This window comes from Orcinus orca, chromosome 9 (assembly GCF_937001465.1).
Source record: "Orcinus orca chromosome 9, mOrcOrc1.1, whole genome shotgun sequence".
NCBI lineage: Eukaryota > Metazoa > Chordata > Mammalia > Artiodactyla > Delphinidae > Orcinus > Orcinus orca.
In genome coordinates this window covers 67,197,793-67,215,377 of record NC_064567.1, presented here as the reverse complement: position 1 = coordinate 67,215,377, position 17,585 = coordinate 67,197,793, and the positions used below count along the sequence as shown (strand labels likewise).

Here is a 17,585-nt window from a genome sequence, read left to right as displayed (position 1 = left end):
GAATTATAACTGCTTTAGTCTCAGTTTCCTAAGATTTGTGTAGTTACATCTGACTTCACTCAGACATCAGAACCAAAATTAAATGGTGCATGCGGAGTGTTCTAAAGACTTTAAACTGACATAGCAATATAAGTTGTGTTTTCTTTTTTATTCAAAAAGGATCCAAAATTTTCAATCTTATTACAACTAAATTAGTCACATCAAAAACAATAGGTGATTAACTTTCTCTGTGGATGTGTTTCATTTCTCTAACCAGATAGTAACTTTTCATAGCTTTCTTTGACATATAAAAGTGTCAGGTAGGGCTTCCCTGGTGGCACAGTTGTTGAGAGTCTGCCTGCCTATGCAGGGGACACGGGTTCATGCCCCAGTCCTGGAGAGGCCACAACAGTGACAGGCCCGCGTACCGCAAAGAAAAAAAAAAAAAAAAGTGTCAGGTAAAGTTGTCAGTTAGCAAAGGGAAGACATCAGCCCTTATAAAACAGCAGTAAGTAAATACTGTAATCATCATCATTAAAATTTTTTTACTTAAAAAAATATTGGTATATAATCACATGCAGTGGTCTGTTTCACCTCAGCAGAATGGACTAAAATATGATGCACATAGGTATTCACATAATTTGGGAGAAAATATTTAAAAGGTAAGAGAATAAAATTATTGGATAACCATTTCATACAAAATGGAAAAATAAGTCATTTTTGTTGTGGTAATCAATTTTAAAATAATAAAATGCTTATTCTTTATCATAAAAGGTAAAAAGTTCTTACAGAAAATTCTTTCTGCAAGTTTTAAAAATTATATATATCATAAAAAAGCATTGAGTTGCAGCCCAGTTTGCATATAACTCAGTGACAGAAGAGATTTACACTACTTAAAGACTATTAATCATAGTTAAGCACATTCATCTTACTTCGTTCCAGCTAACCAGCATAATGATCAGGATTATTATTTCTAATTAGAGGAAGTAATAGATCATGTATAACCTTAGGATGAGTCTCATTAATTAACCCCAGTCCTAGGGGACTTCAAATAGAGGTGGTTAGGTACTCCGTCTTTGTCATCGCTCATACCATAGGTTTACACTTAATACATATGATCAAATGTCATTGAAACTACAATTCCTTAATGTGCAATAGATGTGAAAATACAGATGATTATCCACATGTGAACAAATAAGTAAAAAAACAGAACTGTTGTTTAAACTGTATTAAGCCGACGTTACCGTGTCCCTAATTATTCTTTGAAAAAAGTTTCCAAGCATAAGCATCACTTGCAAACCAAAAAGTCTAGTTTGTAATACTCTTAGCAAAAGATAAAAAGGGGAACTTTTATACTGAAATATCTAAAACTGAACTAGTGTTTTCCCCACCACAACTGCTTTTCTCTATCCCTACTGTCTTTATTATTTGTAATATCTCATCCTTATAGTTCCCAATACTGTAAACATACATATATGCACTATACAGAAATGTATAGAGTGTGTATAAAATTAACTCCTTTTCTTTGATGATGTGTGTGTGTATGCCCACTTGGAGTCCTCAGGCCTGTTGATTCTTATAATCAGCTCTTCACTGTCATTTTAACTCCCTAAGTCCTCTAAAATGAGTCCATGTCTCCATCCATATAATGTGCTAGGTTATAAATGGAATGAAAAAAATGGAACTGAATAAGATAAGATGTGTCAGGGCTGAGAGTTGTCTATAATTTTAAGCCAGATAGTGGGATTAGGCCTCATTAAGAAGTGAAGAGTAGGGACATCTCAAGAACTTTGGCCCATGGAACTGCAATGATGAAGTTGCCATTGACTGAGATGGAAAAGGATCTGGATGAATAAAGTTTGGAACGAAATTTCTGATGCTGTTAGATATCCAAATGGAAACGTCGAGCAGGCAGACAGATATGTGAATCTAGAATTCAGGGGTGAGGACAGTTATGAATTTGGGAGTGAAAGGCGTATTGATGGCACTAAGGGAGAGCATATCTGTAGAAAGGAATGGTTGAACTGGGATCCCAAACCAGTCTGACCCTAAAGTCCTATTCTTCAGTGTTTACTCTATATGATTGAAACTGCCCCTTTATGTGAGTAAATACGATCTCACGTGATTAGCTCTATTCTTTATAGAGGAGAATCCATTCTGTTTGCTCTTGCAGTGTCCTTCACACCTAATTTATAACCATTCTGCAAGATTTCAAGTACCACACATGCTGTAAAATATTCCTGAACACTTTCTCCCACCGTCAGTATTTTCTTTGTTATACTGTATTACCCTATCCTGATGTTTTTGTTTGTTTGTTTGTTTTTGCGGTACGCGGGTCTCTCACTGTTGTGGCCTCTCCCATTGCGGAGCACAGGCTCCGGACGCGCAGGCTCAGCGGCCATGGCTCACTGGCCTAGCCGCTCCGTGGCATGTGGGATCTTCCCGGACCGGGGCACAAACCCGTGTCCCCTGCATCGGCAGGCGGACTCTCAACCACTGCGCCACCAGGGAAGCCCCCCGATGTTTTTTTTAAAAACTGTTTTGAGAAGCCCAGGACTCCGTAGAGATGCCTCAAGCACAAGAGTGGGGTGATGGGAAGCTGAGAACAGGTTCAGGGTTCTTTCACACTTCAGACATAGTAATTTGCTTTTCATCTGTTTTATATACTGTTCCACTTGAAATTACTTCAAGTGCTATAAAAATATTTAGTCCCAAGATCAAATAGTTTTAGGCTAACAGAATTTTTTAAATACTTGTATTTTTGTCTAACTGCTTCCCATCCCGCTAAAGTCTATAACAAAATGCATATGACATTTTAGGATGACAGTACATCACTTTTCAAAATAAATGAGTTTTATATCTTATTTCAGAATTATTGTATGAAAGTAAAAAACCAAAATTTGTCCTGTTAAAGACTATATTAGATACAGTTCAAAAGAGAATTAGTGAACTTGAATATAAAATTGATACATTAGTGCTATCTAATCCTTAGAGCCCATTCAAGTTTCACCAGTTGTCTCAATAATGGCTTTTATAACAAAAGCAGCTAGTCCAGAATCGTGTTAAGTTCTCTATTTTGGTGGTCGTGCTATGTTTACATAAGAGAATGTCCTCATATGTAGGCAATCCTAAAACTCAGGGTTCTTTTACTAAGGATGAAGAGGAATATGAGAATTAAGTGACAAATTGCAGTCTCTGTCACTAAGATGCTGCTTCTTATTTCAGGACTATTAGTGAACACAGAAGTTGTTTATTTTTAACTTGTAGATTTGAAAATGGCTATGCAGTACTGTAGGTCTTTGGCTCTCAAATCTAAAAAACGCTGCCTTTGGTCTCCTGGCACCTAAATTTACTCTGCTAGATTGACCTTCTTTTTATAGTACCAAAGTTTAGCAGAATTTAAAAGCTTTTTGAATGAGCATTGAAAACGATGCCGATTTGCCTGAAACCTTGACATTTCTTGTATAAATACCACCATTAAATGATCCCCTAAAACCAGAGTTTTAGTGGGTTTGATATTGAATCACATACTACTCCTTAAATGGAGATTACATTAGGTCAGGTGTTTTAATCTGTTAGAATCATTGTCAAAGGGGTATTCCACAGTCCCTGTTAACTTACAAATAAATATCTAAAGTTTCCAATTTTTATACAGTCTTATTTTACAAGCATAATTTATGTTAAGGGGATATGTGAGGAAAAGTTGGCTAATTTGATTGTATTATTTCCTGTACTTCCGTTTTGGGTTCTTGACTTTTATCACTTGTAGAGTATCATCGTTATCCTAAATTCTTTATCTAGATTCTCTCCTATTTTTCTAATCCATTTGATCTAATTATCCATCTACTCACCCCTAAAAATGACATCTAGGTTTTTATATTTTTATACTTTATATTTTTATATTTTCAGATCCTCCACAGACTATAATATAGTTTAGTGGGATCTTTATTTGTTTTTAATAGTGTTTCCTCAGAACACAATTTTCTGTAGCGTGGTACTGTCCTTTATTTGATAAGTCATAATTATGCCTTTAAACACTTCAATTAATAAATATTTCTGAAAGTTATTCCAAAATATATTTTCAAATGAATATGGAAATTTGCCCAAATGAACTTAATGTAATCTCATGTAATGGTAAACTGAATATTGAATTTTGGGACGATCATCCTAATTAGTATTTGGATTCAGATGTTATGTTTTGCTAAAATATTTTAATTACCTTGAGAATCTCCTCTCTCTTTAAAAATAAGGAATAACAATTCAAATTAAATGCAAAAATCAACTAAAATCCACATTTGTTAGTTTTACATTTTGCATGTGAAAACTTTAGGAGTTCTATGTGATTTTGTAATAGAATGAGAAGTAAAGGAAACTGAATACTAGTAGTCAGAGGTGTGTTTTGGTGTTTCTTTTAATGGGGGGAGGGGGAAGTCACATTGCAAGTTTATAGCACAGTGTCTTAAGCTAGTAGGTACTTTCTGTCCAGTAGCTGATTGACCACATGGAGTTCAGGGGTGAAGAGCTGAGGAGTTACTACAGATCCAGGTTGTCCATCTCATCTCCCAACTGAATGAGAGACAAGTCAAATTGTAAAGAGGACACATGGGACAAAACCCATGTGTCCTCTTTACAAGAGGAAGTAAAACAGAGTCAGAAAGAATAGATTGTAATGGGAACAAGTTGGGTAAGAGTATAAGAATTGAGAATATTTTACTCAACCTTCTCATATAGTGTGAAGATTTCAACAATTTCCCAGTGCCTATACTCATTAGAAAAATGGCATTTCACAAGAATTGGAGGAAAATATCTTGGTAGGGTATTTTAACTTATATTGTTTAAACAAAAGGAAGAACCTGATATGGTAAAATGGTTGTTTTTAGTCTTCTCATTAAATATTTCAGGTACTTTCTAAGGGAAAAATACTAGAGCAATGAAGGACACTTTGACTCTACTTTCAAAAAGTAAATTGATCTAAAACTTTTCAACTTAATATTTAGAGGACTGCATTGGTTGCATATTTTTGTTATTAAAATATTGTTTTATCAAACTATGTTTAGATGGGAGTTACATAGGTATACAGTGAATAGGAATACTCTTATTTAAAACAGCTTACCTCTTAACATTGAATTCAAGTAAAATACAAGTGTTCTCCTTTGCCACTCTATCAAAAACAGTTTCTGCCCCCAACCGATGAAGTGCTAGCACCTTACCTGCTTTATTTCTGGTGATACTTTTCACTACAAAATGTATATTTATTTGTTTGTTTCTCTTTTTTTAAAATATTTATTTATTTATTTTTTTGGCTGCGTCGGGTTTTAGTTGCAGCATGTGGGATCTTTGCTGTGGCACGCGGGGTCTTTCCCTGCAGCACAGGCTTCTCTCTAGTTGTGGCGCGTGGGCTTCCCCGCAGCATGTGGGATCATAGTTCCCTGACCAGGGATTGAACCCTTGTGCCCTGCATTGGAAGGTGGATTCTTAACCACTGGACTACTAGGGAAGTCCCAATTTGTTTGTTTCTTGTCTGTTTCTCCACCAGAATATAAGCTGCACTAAGACAGGCACTTTTTTTGGTTAAAAGGAGAATGTATAGTGATGAAAGCAGTGCATGGCATATAGGGACACAGTCAATTTAATGGATTCCTGTTTAGCAAATAGACTGGATTAACTGGCATCTCTTCTCAAGCAGGAAAAGAAAGCATGGAGGAAACATCGTATAGATGGGGACTCTGACTGCAAGTGGCCTCAAACCATCTTATTTAGATTCTAGTTTACAAGTGGTTGGGAAGATGGATTCCAAATGTGCTATAAAGCTCTAAAGTAGGGATTGTCTATAAGAGTAGGGCTCACTTATACTTTGATCCCTTTCTTCTCTAATCTTTTTTACCACCATAATCCGCTCTATTCTGGATGGTTTACGCACGATCCCACAAATTGTACCTATTGTTTTCATCTCCTAGCTATTGAGAGGTTATTCCCTTTTCATAGCTGCCTTCCCCTCTGCCCTATTCCTAGCTAGAAAAATCACCTCTTAGTGGAGTGGGTATTTATTTTGATATATATGGAGTCAAAGCACAGGATTTAATCATGTTGCTAATTAGATCTATCTGTTATCTATCTATCCTCTATCCACATTACAGAACAAAAGAACCATATTCTTGAATTTGCTAATTGGCATTTCACGACTTAGAAATAACGGGGGGTTCTCTTTATATATAATATAAATAAATAATTTGTCCACATATTCAACTTTTCTTCTAGATCACTCCTGTTCCTGGTACTCATCCACTTTTAGTTTTTGTGAACCCCAAAAGTGGTGGGAAGCAAGGAGAACGGTATGTTTTTAAAAATCACATTTATTTACTATGTTATATATCTGTAAAAAGATAAACTAAATTTATAGTATAAAAACATTTAAAAATATTATACCTCATGGTTCACTAATTTTAATGTGAAATAAGTGTTGCTATCATCTCTATATAACAATGTATATTGGTATGATCTCTCCTTGTTTTTACAGTTGAAATTTTAATATAATAATGGCCTTTTGTAGATATTTTTATTATCATATCTCAGGTGTCTGAATTCTCTCTACCCTGCCTATCACCCCTAGCCATTAACAAGGAGCTTTGCATACAACATGGCTCCATAAATAACTGTTGAATGAAAATTCATTCTCTAAATGGTCAACAAGGTGACTTCAGGTAAATGATTGCCCAGTAGTTAGAAACAGAATTTATATCCAGCTTCTAGACAAAATATATTATAATGATTTTCTGCATTCATTTGGAGAACATGATGCCTTATATCCTGGAGAAGCACAGTATATTTAATCAGAATAACAATGAGCTGCATTACCAGGTATCTCAGTATTCATGTGGACAACAAAAAATTTTCCTTTTTGTAAAATTAATGATTAAATCATAATATTTAATAAAAATCTGAAAATCACCACATTGAAGAGTAAATCTTATGTCCTTCTAAGGAGTGTCAGAAACAGAAATGCAGTTGTACCTTTCTTAATAATTTCTAGAACTCTTTACTAATTCCAGCCAAAAAATGAGCAATCAGATAAAAGCACTCACACAGACGCTATGATAATAAAATAGAAATTTACATTGTGGTTTCACCAAATAATGAAATTGAAATGTTTCCATGAATAAAGGAATTTTGAAAAGTAATTTCCTTTCCTACCATTTAACTTTCCAGCTTCATTTCAGTTAAATGAAGAATGGTCATTTTCCATTCAACAAAATATTATTTCTACTTAAAAAGTTTTCCCTTTTATCATCGTATAGTTATACTTTTAACTCTGCTAAACAAGACAAGTTATTTTAAATAACTAGTGACTTAATAATATAAAATATTTACAATGCTTTATTAAAGAGAATAGTTGCCTCACTTTTAGGTATATAAATGAATAATGATGCTAAAATTATTTTCTCCTTTCCTACTCACAGGATATCTTGAAAAAGAAGTAAACTCTTCACAAAGCATTAGATGAGACTTAAATTCATGTTGGAAATTAGAAACAAATGAAGTATCAAGTGAAAAAATATATATTTCAAATGGAAACATTCCCCTCAAATTAAGATAACATTAATAATGTAGAATGACCCTTAATTGAATATCTGCCTCCCTCTTCTCCCAGTACATAAAAATAATTTTCTTTAAATTAAAAAATACATATCTACAGATAGATGCACTGAAGTCATCAGTAAATTAAATTTAATGGGGGAGAGGGAGGATATTTGAGTGCTCCTATATGCACACCCACTTATGCTTTGTCCTTTATACACCCACAGGGACCGTTCAAAGTCAAAAGAATTATAAATATGTTTAAAGGAGATCTATTATTAATGCAGTCATAAATTCTCCTGAATGCATAAGAAGCATCTTTCACAAATAATGGAATTCTATTCAGGGTTTTCCTTTCAAAATATGTAGGTTTTCTTCTTCGATGTATTAGATAAGCAGAAAAAGGTAACAATTATATATTCACACATAGTTTCCCATACCAGTCAACAGGTGTGAAAATGTTCACACATCATTCAGACAGCAACACTTGAGGGAATCCAGTCTCTACTAGGAACTGGGGATGAGACAGAAGACACGGTCGTACAGGGAGACAGACACGTAAACAGATTTACTACAGTAACCCCAAGGCAAAAGCTAAGCTAGGAATGTTTAAAATAAAAGTGCTATGGAAGTTCAGAGGAAGAAATGATTGTCTCTGAAGACTCAGAAGTCTAGCTTTTGAGTTGGTTCTGATATAAGTAGATGTTTGCCAGGTGAAGGAAGAAAAAAGACAGATGTGTGGAAAGAGGTGTGGTGTTTTGGTAGGGAACCAAGAGATATTCAGCGAGGTTGAAGTTTAAGAGGAAGGAGGAGAAAGACGAGACATAAACTATTTTAAATATAATAAGATATTTAATAAGTAACTTGCGGGCTTCCCTGGTGGCGCAGTGGTTGAGAGTCCGCCTGCCGATGCACGGGACACGGGTTTGTGCCCCGGTCCGGGAAGATCCCACATGCCGCGGAGCGGCTGGGCCCGTGAGCCATGGCCGCTGAGCCTGTGCGTCCGGAGCCTGTGCTCCACAACGGGAGAGGCCACAACAGTGAGAGGCCCGCATACTGCAAAAAAAAAAAAAAAAAAAAAAAAGTAACTTGCCACTGACAGGAACTTTTCATCATGGAAACAACATGACTGTACTTAAATAGAAGTACAGAAGAAGGCTGAATAGGCAAGACTTTTACAAAGCTAGTGAGAGAACTTGTAAGGCAGTGAGAATAACCAGGTATGATAGACATTACTCAGTTAGAAGGTGCAGGATTGTCCTCGATTTTAGGTGCTGGGGAAAAGGAGGTACTGAGAATGACTCTAAGATCATTCTTGAGGTGCTAGGTGATATCATTATTCAAGATCTAGATTGTGAGGGTATTGCACAAGGACGTGGGAGGATATAAGTAGATATTTGGAGAGTTTCAGTACACATAATATGAATATGTTAAGATATATAGTAATATTTTCACATGTATATATAAAAACTAATTTTAAAAACCAAATATATTCCTTCACTTTTAATATTTTGTCTCAGAATCCTGATATGGGATGTGTGTGTACTTAGAAACATTTCTGTTGCATTTGTTATGCAAAGATTGAGTTCTTTCAGAAAAAAACAAATTATTTAATATGTGCCTGTAGAAATCGTTTAGCAATTTTGTGATCTAGCTCATCAAGATGATTGTTCATGTGAAATAATTAAGCAGCTAAAGTCACAGTCTTTACTTTCATGCATACAGTGTCCAATCCCATTTTACATATGGGATAAGTAACTTTCATCTCTGTTACATTGGCCCAATAATCTGTAAATTTCCCAAGGATCTATTAAGAGAAGATATTTAACTAATTGTATACTGATATTTTAAAATATTAATTTGAACTCTTATTAGCTAAATAACATTCAAAAGCAGGGTAGAGGGTGTTCTAAACGCATGTGCATATTTAGAATAAAAATATCACTAAATTTTATTTTTTCCTTCCATATTTTCATCTTTATAGAATTTACAGAAAATTCCAATATCTGCTAAATCCTCGTCAGGTTTACAGTCTTGCTGGAAATGGACCAATGCCAGGGTAAGCCTATATATATTATTACCATTAATTCATTTAACACTAATTAATTAAATAAGCAGCCAGACAAACGTAGAAGTAATTTTATTCAAATACAGCAGCCAGATTAGTATACAAAACAACGTTGAATATCAACTACATAAGAGAAACTGACGCAGGTGCTGTTTTTCAAAATGGCCTGTTTCAATAAGATTTTCCTCCTTTCTAAATATTGTGAAGTAATTCTCATACTGCTAGTAGTAATGTTAATAAGAATAATCACACCACAGACATACACATATATTAGCTGGGTCCTTAAATTACTAAACCATCTATGTGTTAGAAGAACTGCTCTCCTTCCGTTTATTAAATATAGGACATAGATCTACTACAGAATAAAAAAAACTTTTTTTTTAATTCTTTTTGTTAACAAAGAATGGAAATCATAATATGATTTTTTCACTTACTACTTACAAACTCTAATACATATCACTCTTTTATAAGATACTTTATTAATAGGCAAGGTGTAGTGAAATACAATTATTTTTCAACAGATACATATACTTTTGATATCACAAGTATGCACTGAAATAATTCATCATTAACTTGGCCTAATTAACTAATTAATGTCATTTTCTTCCACTGATCTGATTTCTCTCTATCAACATGATAGTAAACATTAGACCAGATGAAGTAGAGAAAAGCTCTATAACTAAACTTCTTTAAAAAAAAACAAAATCGGTATGGTTAAAATAAGTCTTCTAGGTTATTCTCAGAAATGAGAAACCAAATGTTAAAATTGTCTTTTAAATGCTCAGAATAAAATTTATGCCATCGTATCTCATGTTAGATAAATGTAAATAATATGTAATTAATTAGCACAGGCTCCCACAATTATACTCATCTTTTTCTTCCATTGACTGCTACCTGTTGTCCAGGGCTAGTTTCCAAATGCTGAGCCATGATGTGTGGAACTCCTTGCTGTAGAAGGCAGGCTCACCACAGGAATTTAGTTCAGAACACTGCTTTTGTCAAACTCCAGACTCCACCAGGTAGAGGATCATGGTCAGATTATTGGCTAGGTGAGACACATGCTGGACGTTCCAGTCTAGTTAAAGACAAGGAAAAGTAAAGTCTTGATATTAACACAGAAGCTCAGTCAGGATGCCTCTTTTTCTTGTTCTTTAGTATTCTCTGAACTTCAAAGAAGTAGCTCTTAATCTGCAGGATTAAGGAATTTTGCATTAAGAAGTTTAGCTACTCCAAGACCTCTGTAGGTCCACCAGACCAAGTAAATCCAGGATTTGCTTGTATTTTATAGTTAAACTAAATACGCAACGACTCTGCTAATTATAAACCTTATCATTTAACCACCCTGTGTCGTCATGGTCTTTTCCGTGAAATGAAGGAATAGTACCTGCCTCATAGGCTAGTTATAAAATTAAGTTGGGTGTTACCCATGAAGCATATAAAAATGTGCTTACCACATAATATGTCCTCTGACTGTTATTTGTTATCAATATCATTAATTAATAATCAATAACATAATCACTTTGTAGCTCTATGTAAATTTATTGCAATAACCTTGATTTTAGCCTTGTTTTCTCATTTCATTTCATTTTTTTTCCTACTCCACTTTAAATATCTATTACATGTTTCCTTTTACTCTTTAACTGTTAGCCATCCTATTATCTTCTCTAGTTTAATATACTGAAAAATAAAAGTAATAAGTGTACTTGTACAATTCTATACTACAATGAATATTGTTTAGAAATTAAGTTAAGGGCCCCACTTTAAGCACTACCACCTCTCAAGGATATTATTGTGAATTGTTTGTGCATATCCTCCAAGAACTTCTATAAATATAAAAACTACTGTATGTATAGAATGTATTCATATATATACAATGTATTCATATATAGACACACACATATATGTGTTGCATAGATAAATGGATTTTTTAATATAACTTAGACTGTAGTTTTTTTACTGCTCTGCAACTTGCTTCCTTTTACTCGAAAGCATATGGTGGATATTGTTTGAGTTCAGTAGATATTGATCAGTTTAAATGTTTTTAAGAGCTGCACAGTATTCCATAGTTTTGTTAAGTATTCTGTTATTGGGAAATATTTATATTGCCTGCACTTTTAAATATTTGGCATAATTTAAGTTAATGTCTATCAATGTATCTGTTTTTAGAAGCATATTCAAATATTTTCAGTTTTACTTCTCAGGTTCTGCCAAATTACTATACAAAAAGTTTGTATCAAATTATAATCCCAGCAGCAATATATAATGTTTTATTTCCCATGCCCTACTTTAAATTGGCTATCTTCAGTAATTTTTATTATTGTTAAATATACTAGGTGAAAATATATCCTTATCATTTTTATTTGCATGGCTAATCAGTTATAAAGTTGAATATGGCATTAGTTAGATTGACTTTTCTATAAACAGCAGAAATATAATCTGGTTTATGATCCAAAATAGAGTTTACTGGAAAATTATGAAGTAGCTCATATAATTAATGGAAAAATGAAGAACTATGTTTCAGAAAGGATAGGAATCAGGACAATTTGAGGAAATTATGACTAAAAAGACAGAGTCCGTAGGAGTTACTGCTAAGAGAAATTGATTCCAATTGTTTCTGGTATTCTTGCTTTTATATTCAAAATTTATATCCCCAGGAGAAGCATATTTATTAGCCTCTCTTGTTTCCCATGACACAGCCTTGGCTACTTTGGGATGGAGCATCTTGACTTAACAGTCCTGTCAAGACTATTATCTAAATTGTTTGTCTCCTCAAAGCCAAATGAGGATGCTATATAACCTGAGGATGAAAGATGAATTCTCGGTGGGAATAAACAATAGGTGTTCACCACGGTCCAACCATTGAGTTATCCAATATCTCTTCTTTTCTGAACATAAAAGTTGAAAAAAATACCATTCAACATATTGCTACTGCTAAATGTGTAGCCAAAAATACACATCCTCCTAAAATGTAGACAATCCCAAGTCTCATATTGTTACTATATCCAGCTTCAAGTCCTGGTTCTCTAAAACATCTCTGGAGATGACTATTTTCTCCTTTCCCTTCATCCATTTGGTCTCAATATACAGAAATGTAATGAGAAAATTACATATTTAACTCTAAATATGAATTTCATTAAATGATATTCTTAATAATACAAAGAATAAAACACATGTAAAGTCTATAGTCCTGGTTTTACTACTGATTGAAAACTGTAGCTGAAACATAAAACATTTCTCAGCTTCTTGGAAATGTTTCCCCAGCATAGTGACTCAAACATTTTTACCTGATAGGTCTGAGATTTTGGAAGTACTGCTTGTATAGGGCTGAATTTGTTTCTCGTGTGCCTTGAATGATAGGCATGGTAGTACCTGACGGTATTAGTACTGTTTATCAAATATTTCCAGGTCTTCTGCCAGGCACTTGATCTTGATTTCAGTCCTTTCACCTTAGGTATTAAGAGTGGCTATATGGCTTTCTCTTACAATAAACTGTGAGCAGAAAGTAAATTTTCCACTCTTTCTTTTCCTCTACCACAGTGACCAGCAGTATTCAATATTGGCCTGTTGGTTAGCTTGGATGCCAGAGTGAAAACCACGCGAGAGAGCCCCTACCCCCAGCCCCGCTTACCCCACGTCCCTGTAGAATGGATGATAAAGACGCCTCTGTGAGATTATGCCATGAAGATTTTGGGTTGTTTGTGACTGTATGTAACCTAGCCCTTACAACTCAACCAATGATCGGAGTAGAGGTCCTATTAGTACTCCCTTTTCCCATTATATAGCAGCAAACCTAATTTCTCCTTGGGAATCAGAGTCAGTTATACCAGTTAACATCCTATCTGTCTTTTTGCCTGTTAGTCTAGTGGTACGAGGAGCCTCAAAATGCCCAAGTGTTAGCTTCAATTCAATGAAAATTTTACTGTCTCATATGCTACCATTCCTCTTTGGTGTTAAAACATCTCAACCCTAAGAGTTCAAAACCAAGGGAATGTGAAGCAAAATATTTGAAAGTGCATGTATTAGTCAGTGTTCTTTAGTAAAACAGACCAATAGTACATATGTATAGAGAGAAATTTATTATAAGGAATTGGCTCACATGCTGATTGAGGTTGACAAATCCAAATCTGTAATTTGATCTTCCAGTTTGAGTCCAAAGGCTGGCAAGCTGCTGTAGAACTAGGAAGAATCAACATCCCAGTTCAAAGGTGATCAGGCTGGAGAATTTTCTCTTTCTTGGGTTAGGGTCTGCCTTTTGTTCTATCAGGCCTTCAGCTGATTAGATGGGGGTCACCCATGAGCGAGGGCAGTCTGCTTTATGAAGTCTACTGATTTAAATGTTAAATCTCATCTAAAAATACCCTCGCAGAAACACTAAAAATAATGCTTGAGCAACTTTCTGGGCATCCGTGGCCCAGCCAATTTGACACATAAATTTAAGATTCACAGTGAGTATTAAGTGTAAGTGTAAGTTTCCTCACCAAGCTTTACATTTAGGTTCCAGAACCATGTTTTCTGAATTGGGTAAAGCAGCATCGTATAGTCCAGAGCACATGATATAGCTGTTTGATCATACACCATTTAAGTGCCCCCACTGATTCAGTGATTGAGTCTTTAGTAGGTTATTTCAGTGTTCTATGGACAACTGTCTCTCCTTGATAAAACATATAAGAAGGCCTTTATGTCACAGGGGCATCAGCCCACTGTCTTTCTTCCTTCTCTGTGAAGGTATTCCTTGAAAGGAGACAGCAATATGTGAGACACTATGATAGTGGTTAAGGCATTCAGTAAGTCGTTTGCTATGACCATTGACACAGGCATAATGGGAAAGAAAAGTAAATCCAATTGCTAGAACAAATGTCTAGTTAGTGAGGACAAATGGCTGCAGTTGCATTATGGAAAGGGTCCAGGGATTTTAGGCTACCCTTAAGTAGCTGGCTTAGGTTCCCTTGAGGTATAGCAACATATTGGAATTCACTAATTGGTTCATTTGATGACAGTTGAGTACTCCAGAGTCAGTACCTACTCTTCTTGTTGAAGATAAATTCATGTTGTTTATCCCTTCCAAAGCTTCCAACCCTACCAACATGAACATGAGTGTTTTGAACACTCACTGGGAGTGACTAAGAAAACTTGCTAACTGGCATTCCTTTGGAGCAATTATACTCCCAATTATGGGTCCATTCTGAGAAATTCACTCATATAAATTTTGCTTCCATCAGTAATTCTCCATTCTTATCCTTTCCGAGTCCTTAATAGTGTAAGAAATATTTGTTAGTCAGTACTATTCAATTGGTATGTTTCCTAAACTCTAAACATCTCTGTCCAGAAAAGGTAAACAGGACATTTTATTGTTTGAGATACTGCCCAGAGGTCAAATGGCATTCTTTTCTGTCCTCAAATTATTCCCAGTTTATTTGTACTGCCATAGCAGCCTACCTCCAGCTACTTCTGATATATCATGGAGAGGCACTGGTAAATCTGTTTTTTTATCCTTGAACTGTGAGAATGGAGAACTCCCTATGAGGGCATAGGTATGGGTTGAAGGAGGTGTTGGGAGTACAGCCAGATTCAGAATATCTGAGTGGTGGGCTTAGGCACTTCAGTTTCTTAAAAGCTCCCCAGCTGATTATGTGGAGACAGCATGGAAAACCACTGATTTAGTAGATTAATTACTATATAATAGGTATTATAGGCCATATTGATATGCTACAATTAGAGTAACTTCCCCATTAAATTTATATTACTATAAATTCTTAGACAAGCATTAGTTTTTTGCACCAGCAACCTATCGTGATCTTTGTGTTTCACATTTTTCAAATTTAGAAAAGAAGTGTCTCATAGGCCTAGGTTTGGCCACGTGCCTACCGCATTGTTTGGGTCAATGCAGTTGGTTTCCTTGTTTGATAGACGTACCAAAACTGTATTCAGCAGCATGTTTCCCCACAGTCAAATAAGGCAAAACCAACAGATGCTCCAAACAAGCATTTTGTCTTATATATACTAAACTTTTGATTTCTTATGTAAAGCGTATGCTCTTTTTTCTTTTTTTTAACATCTTTATTGGAGTATAATTGCTTTACAATGATGTGTTAGTTTCTGCTTTATAACAAAGTGAATCAGCTATATATATATATATATATATATACATATATCCCCATGTCTCTTCCCTCTTGCGTCTCCCTCCCTCCCACCCTCCCTATCCCACCCCTCTAGGTGGTCACAAAGCACTGAGCTGATCTCCCTGTGCTATGCGGCTGCTTCCCACTAGCTATCAGTTTTACACGTGTGCTCTTTTATTTGCCTGTTTTCCTTTTGGTTTGTCTTTTTTGTGTTCATTTTAAAATCTTATTGTATAAATATTATCATTTTATATATGTTGCAAGTGTTTTCTTCTCATTTGTTCTGTGTGCTTTCAGTTTGTATATTTTGTTCTTTTTCTTGTCCATATAAATATATAAAATTTTCATTGCTAATTCTACCCTGAATGATTTCTCAACTTTATATTTTAGAAAAACCTTTACTCAAGCCAAAATTACTGAAATATTGTTATGTCTTTTATTGATTTTTCATTTTGTTTTCAATTTCTAATCTTTAAAGATTACATTTTTCTTAGAGATGCGTTGACAGACTAGGATGTAGGCATGGAACATTTTTTTCCTTCAGATTGAAATCTTGCTGTCCCAACGAAAGCTGTTCATTTGTCCACTGTTTCACCACTGATTTGACGTACTTTATATATGGTGAAATAATATATATATTAGACTGTTGCTTCCCTTTCCTTTGCTTCATAGATCTATTTGTTGATTCTCACTGGAGACTGTTTTATATAATGTAACTCCCTAATTATTCTCTCAAAATTTAATGACATTTACTCTCTTCAATGTGTTGTTATTGTCTTGAGTTTTTAAAGTATGAGTTTGGATGGAATTGTATTGAGCTTCTACTTTCATCTCGATAACTATGAGAATGCCCTGTTTTATATCTGATGCCAGTGCCCAGGCTGCATGCCCAATGGTAGACGTGCAATTCTGTTAGAGAGCCGTTCCTCAGTTGTTATCCAGGAGGCAAACCCCCAGGTAGCTCCTCTGAAATGGGACCCTAGCCAGGCTATGCTGTAATCCTTCACTTAATCCCATAGCTGACCTCACGTGTCGTAACTCTTCCCACCCCTGTTTCTAGCTGTGCCATCCCTGATCCTGGGTCAGCCATGGGGGCAGAGAGTGCCTTTTGCAGCAGTTCCCTTTCAATGTATTGCTTTCTAAGTTGTTCTATTCTGTAAGGTCTCTTTACTACTCTAATTTGTGATTTAATTTCATTTCTATTCCTGGTTTATGACTTTTCCAATGGTACTATAGACACCCTTTTTAAAAAATATTTTATCTGCCACCCTGAGCCTGCAGTTATTCATTCTTTTAATTTCCTTTTTTTCCCCATTGTTCCTCTTTACCATACCAAATTTTTAGATCTTTTTGTATGCCTCTCTTCTCTCGTCCTATCTTTATTCTTCTTTTCTAACATTTTGTTTAGATGCTTTTCTTGATGTATCGAAACTCTGCTAATCCCTAGTGTAAATTATCTAGTAAATACCAAAACTCTCTGGTCAGTTCCCTTTTTATCTTTGTTTGCAAGATAGAAATAGACGTTTATTTGTTTGTCTTTACTGTATCTCTTTACATAAATTCTCTCACTCTGATAATGACTACTTAAAGATATCTGAAACTAGAGTCTGTATCATGTAAGTTGTTTCTTCCTGATGAAGCATATTATGATATAATTGAATGAATGGTTTTGAGGTATAAAATAGTTGCAAAAATGAAATATAAAACATATATCGCTCATTGGTCTTCACAGAATGAGATTTTTTTTCCTTCACAACATTAAAATAAATATGCACATCTCTAGCTGTTATACCAACTGCATATGCTAATGTGACTTATGAAAAGTTAATATCAAGTTTTTTGTA

At 34.9% G+C, this 17,585-nt stretch overlaps 1 protein-coding gene across 8 annotated transcripts in view; it reads left to right on the top strand.

The window, feature by feature from the left end:
• Positions 1–17,585, top strand: part of DGKB (diacylglycerol kinase beta) — a 703,399-nt gene that overhangs the window by 258,044 nt on the left and 427,770 nt on the right. For all 8 annotated transcript variants that reach the window (XR_007479225.1, XM_049714819.1, XM_004263483.3 and 5 more), the window contains 2 exons: positions 6,238–6,311; positions 9,539–9,613. Coding sequence is in view for 7 of the 8 variants with exons in the window: in XM_049714819.1 (XP_049570776.1) it covers positions 6,238–6,311; positions 9,539–9,613 (149 nt within the window). In the remaining variant the exon portion in view is untranslated. The remainder of the gene's footprint in view (positions 1–6,237; positions 6,312–9,538; positions 9,614–17,585) is intronic.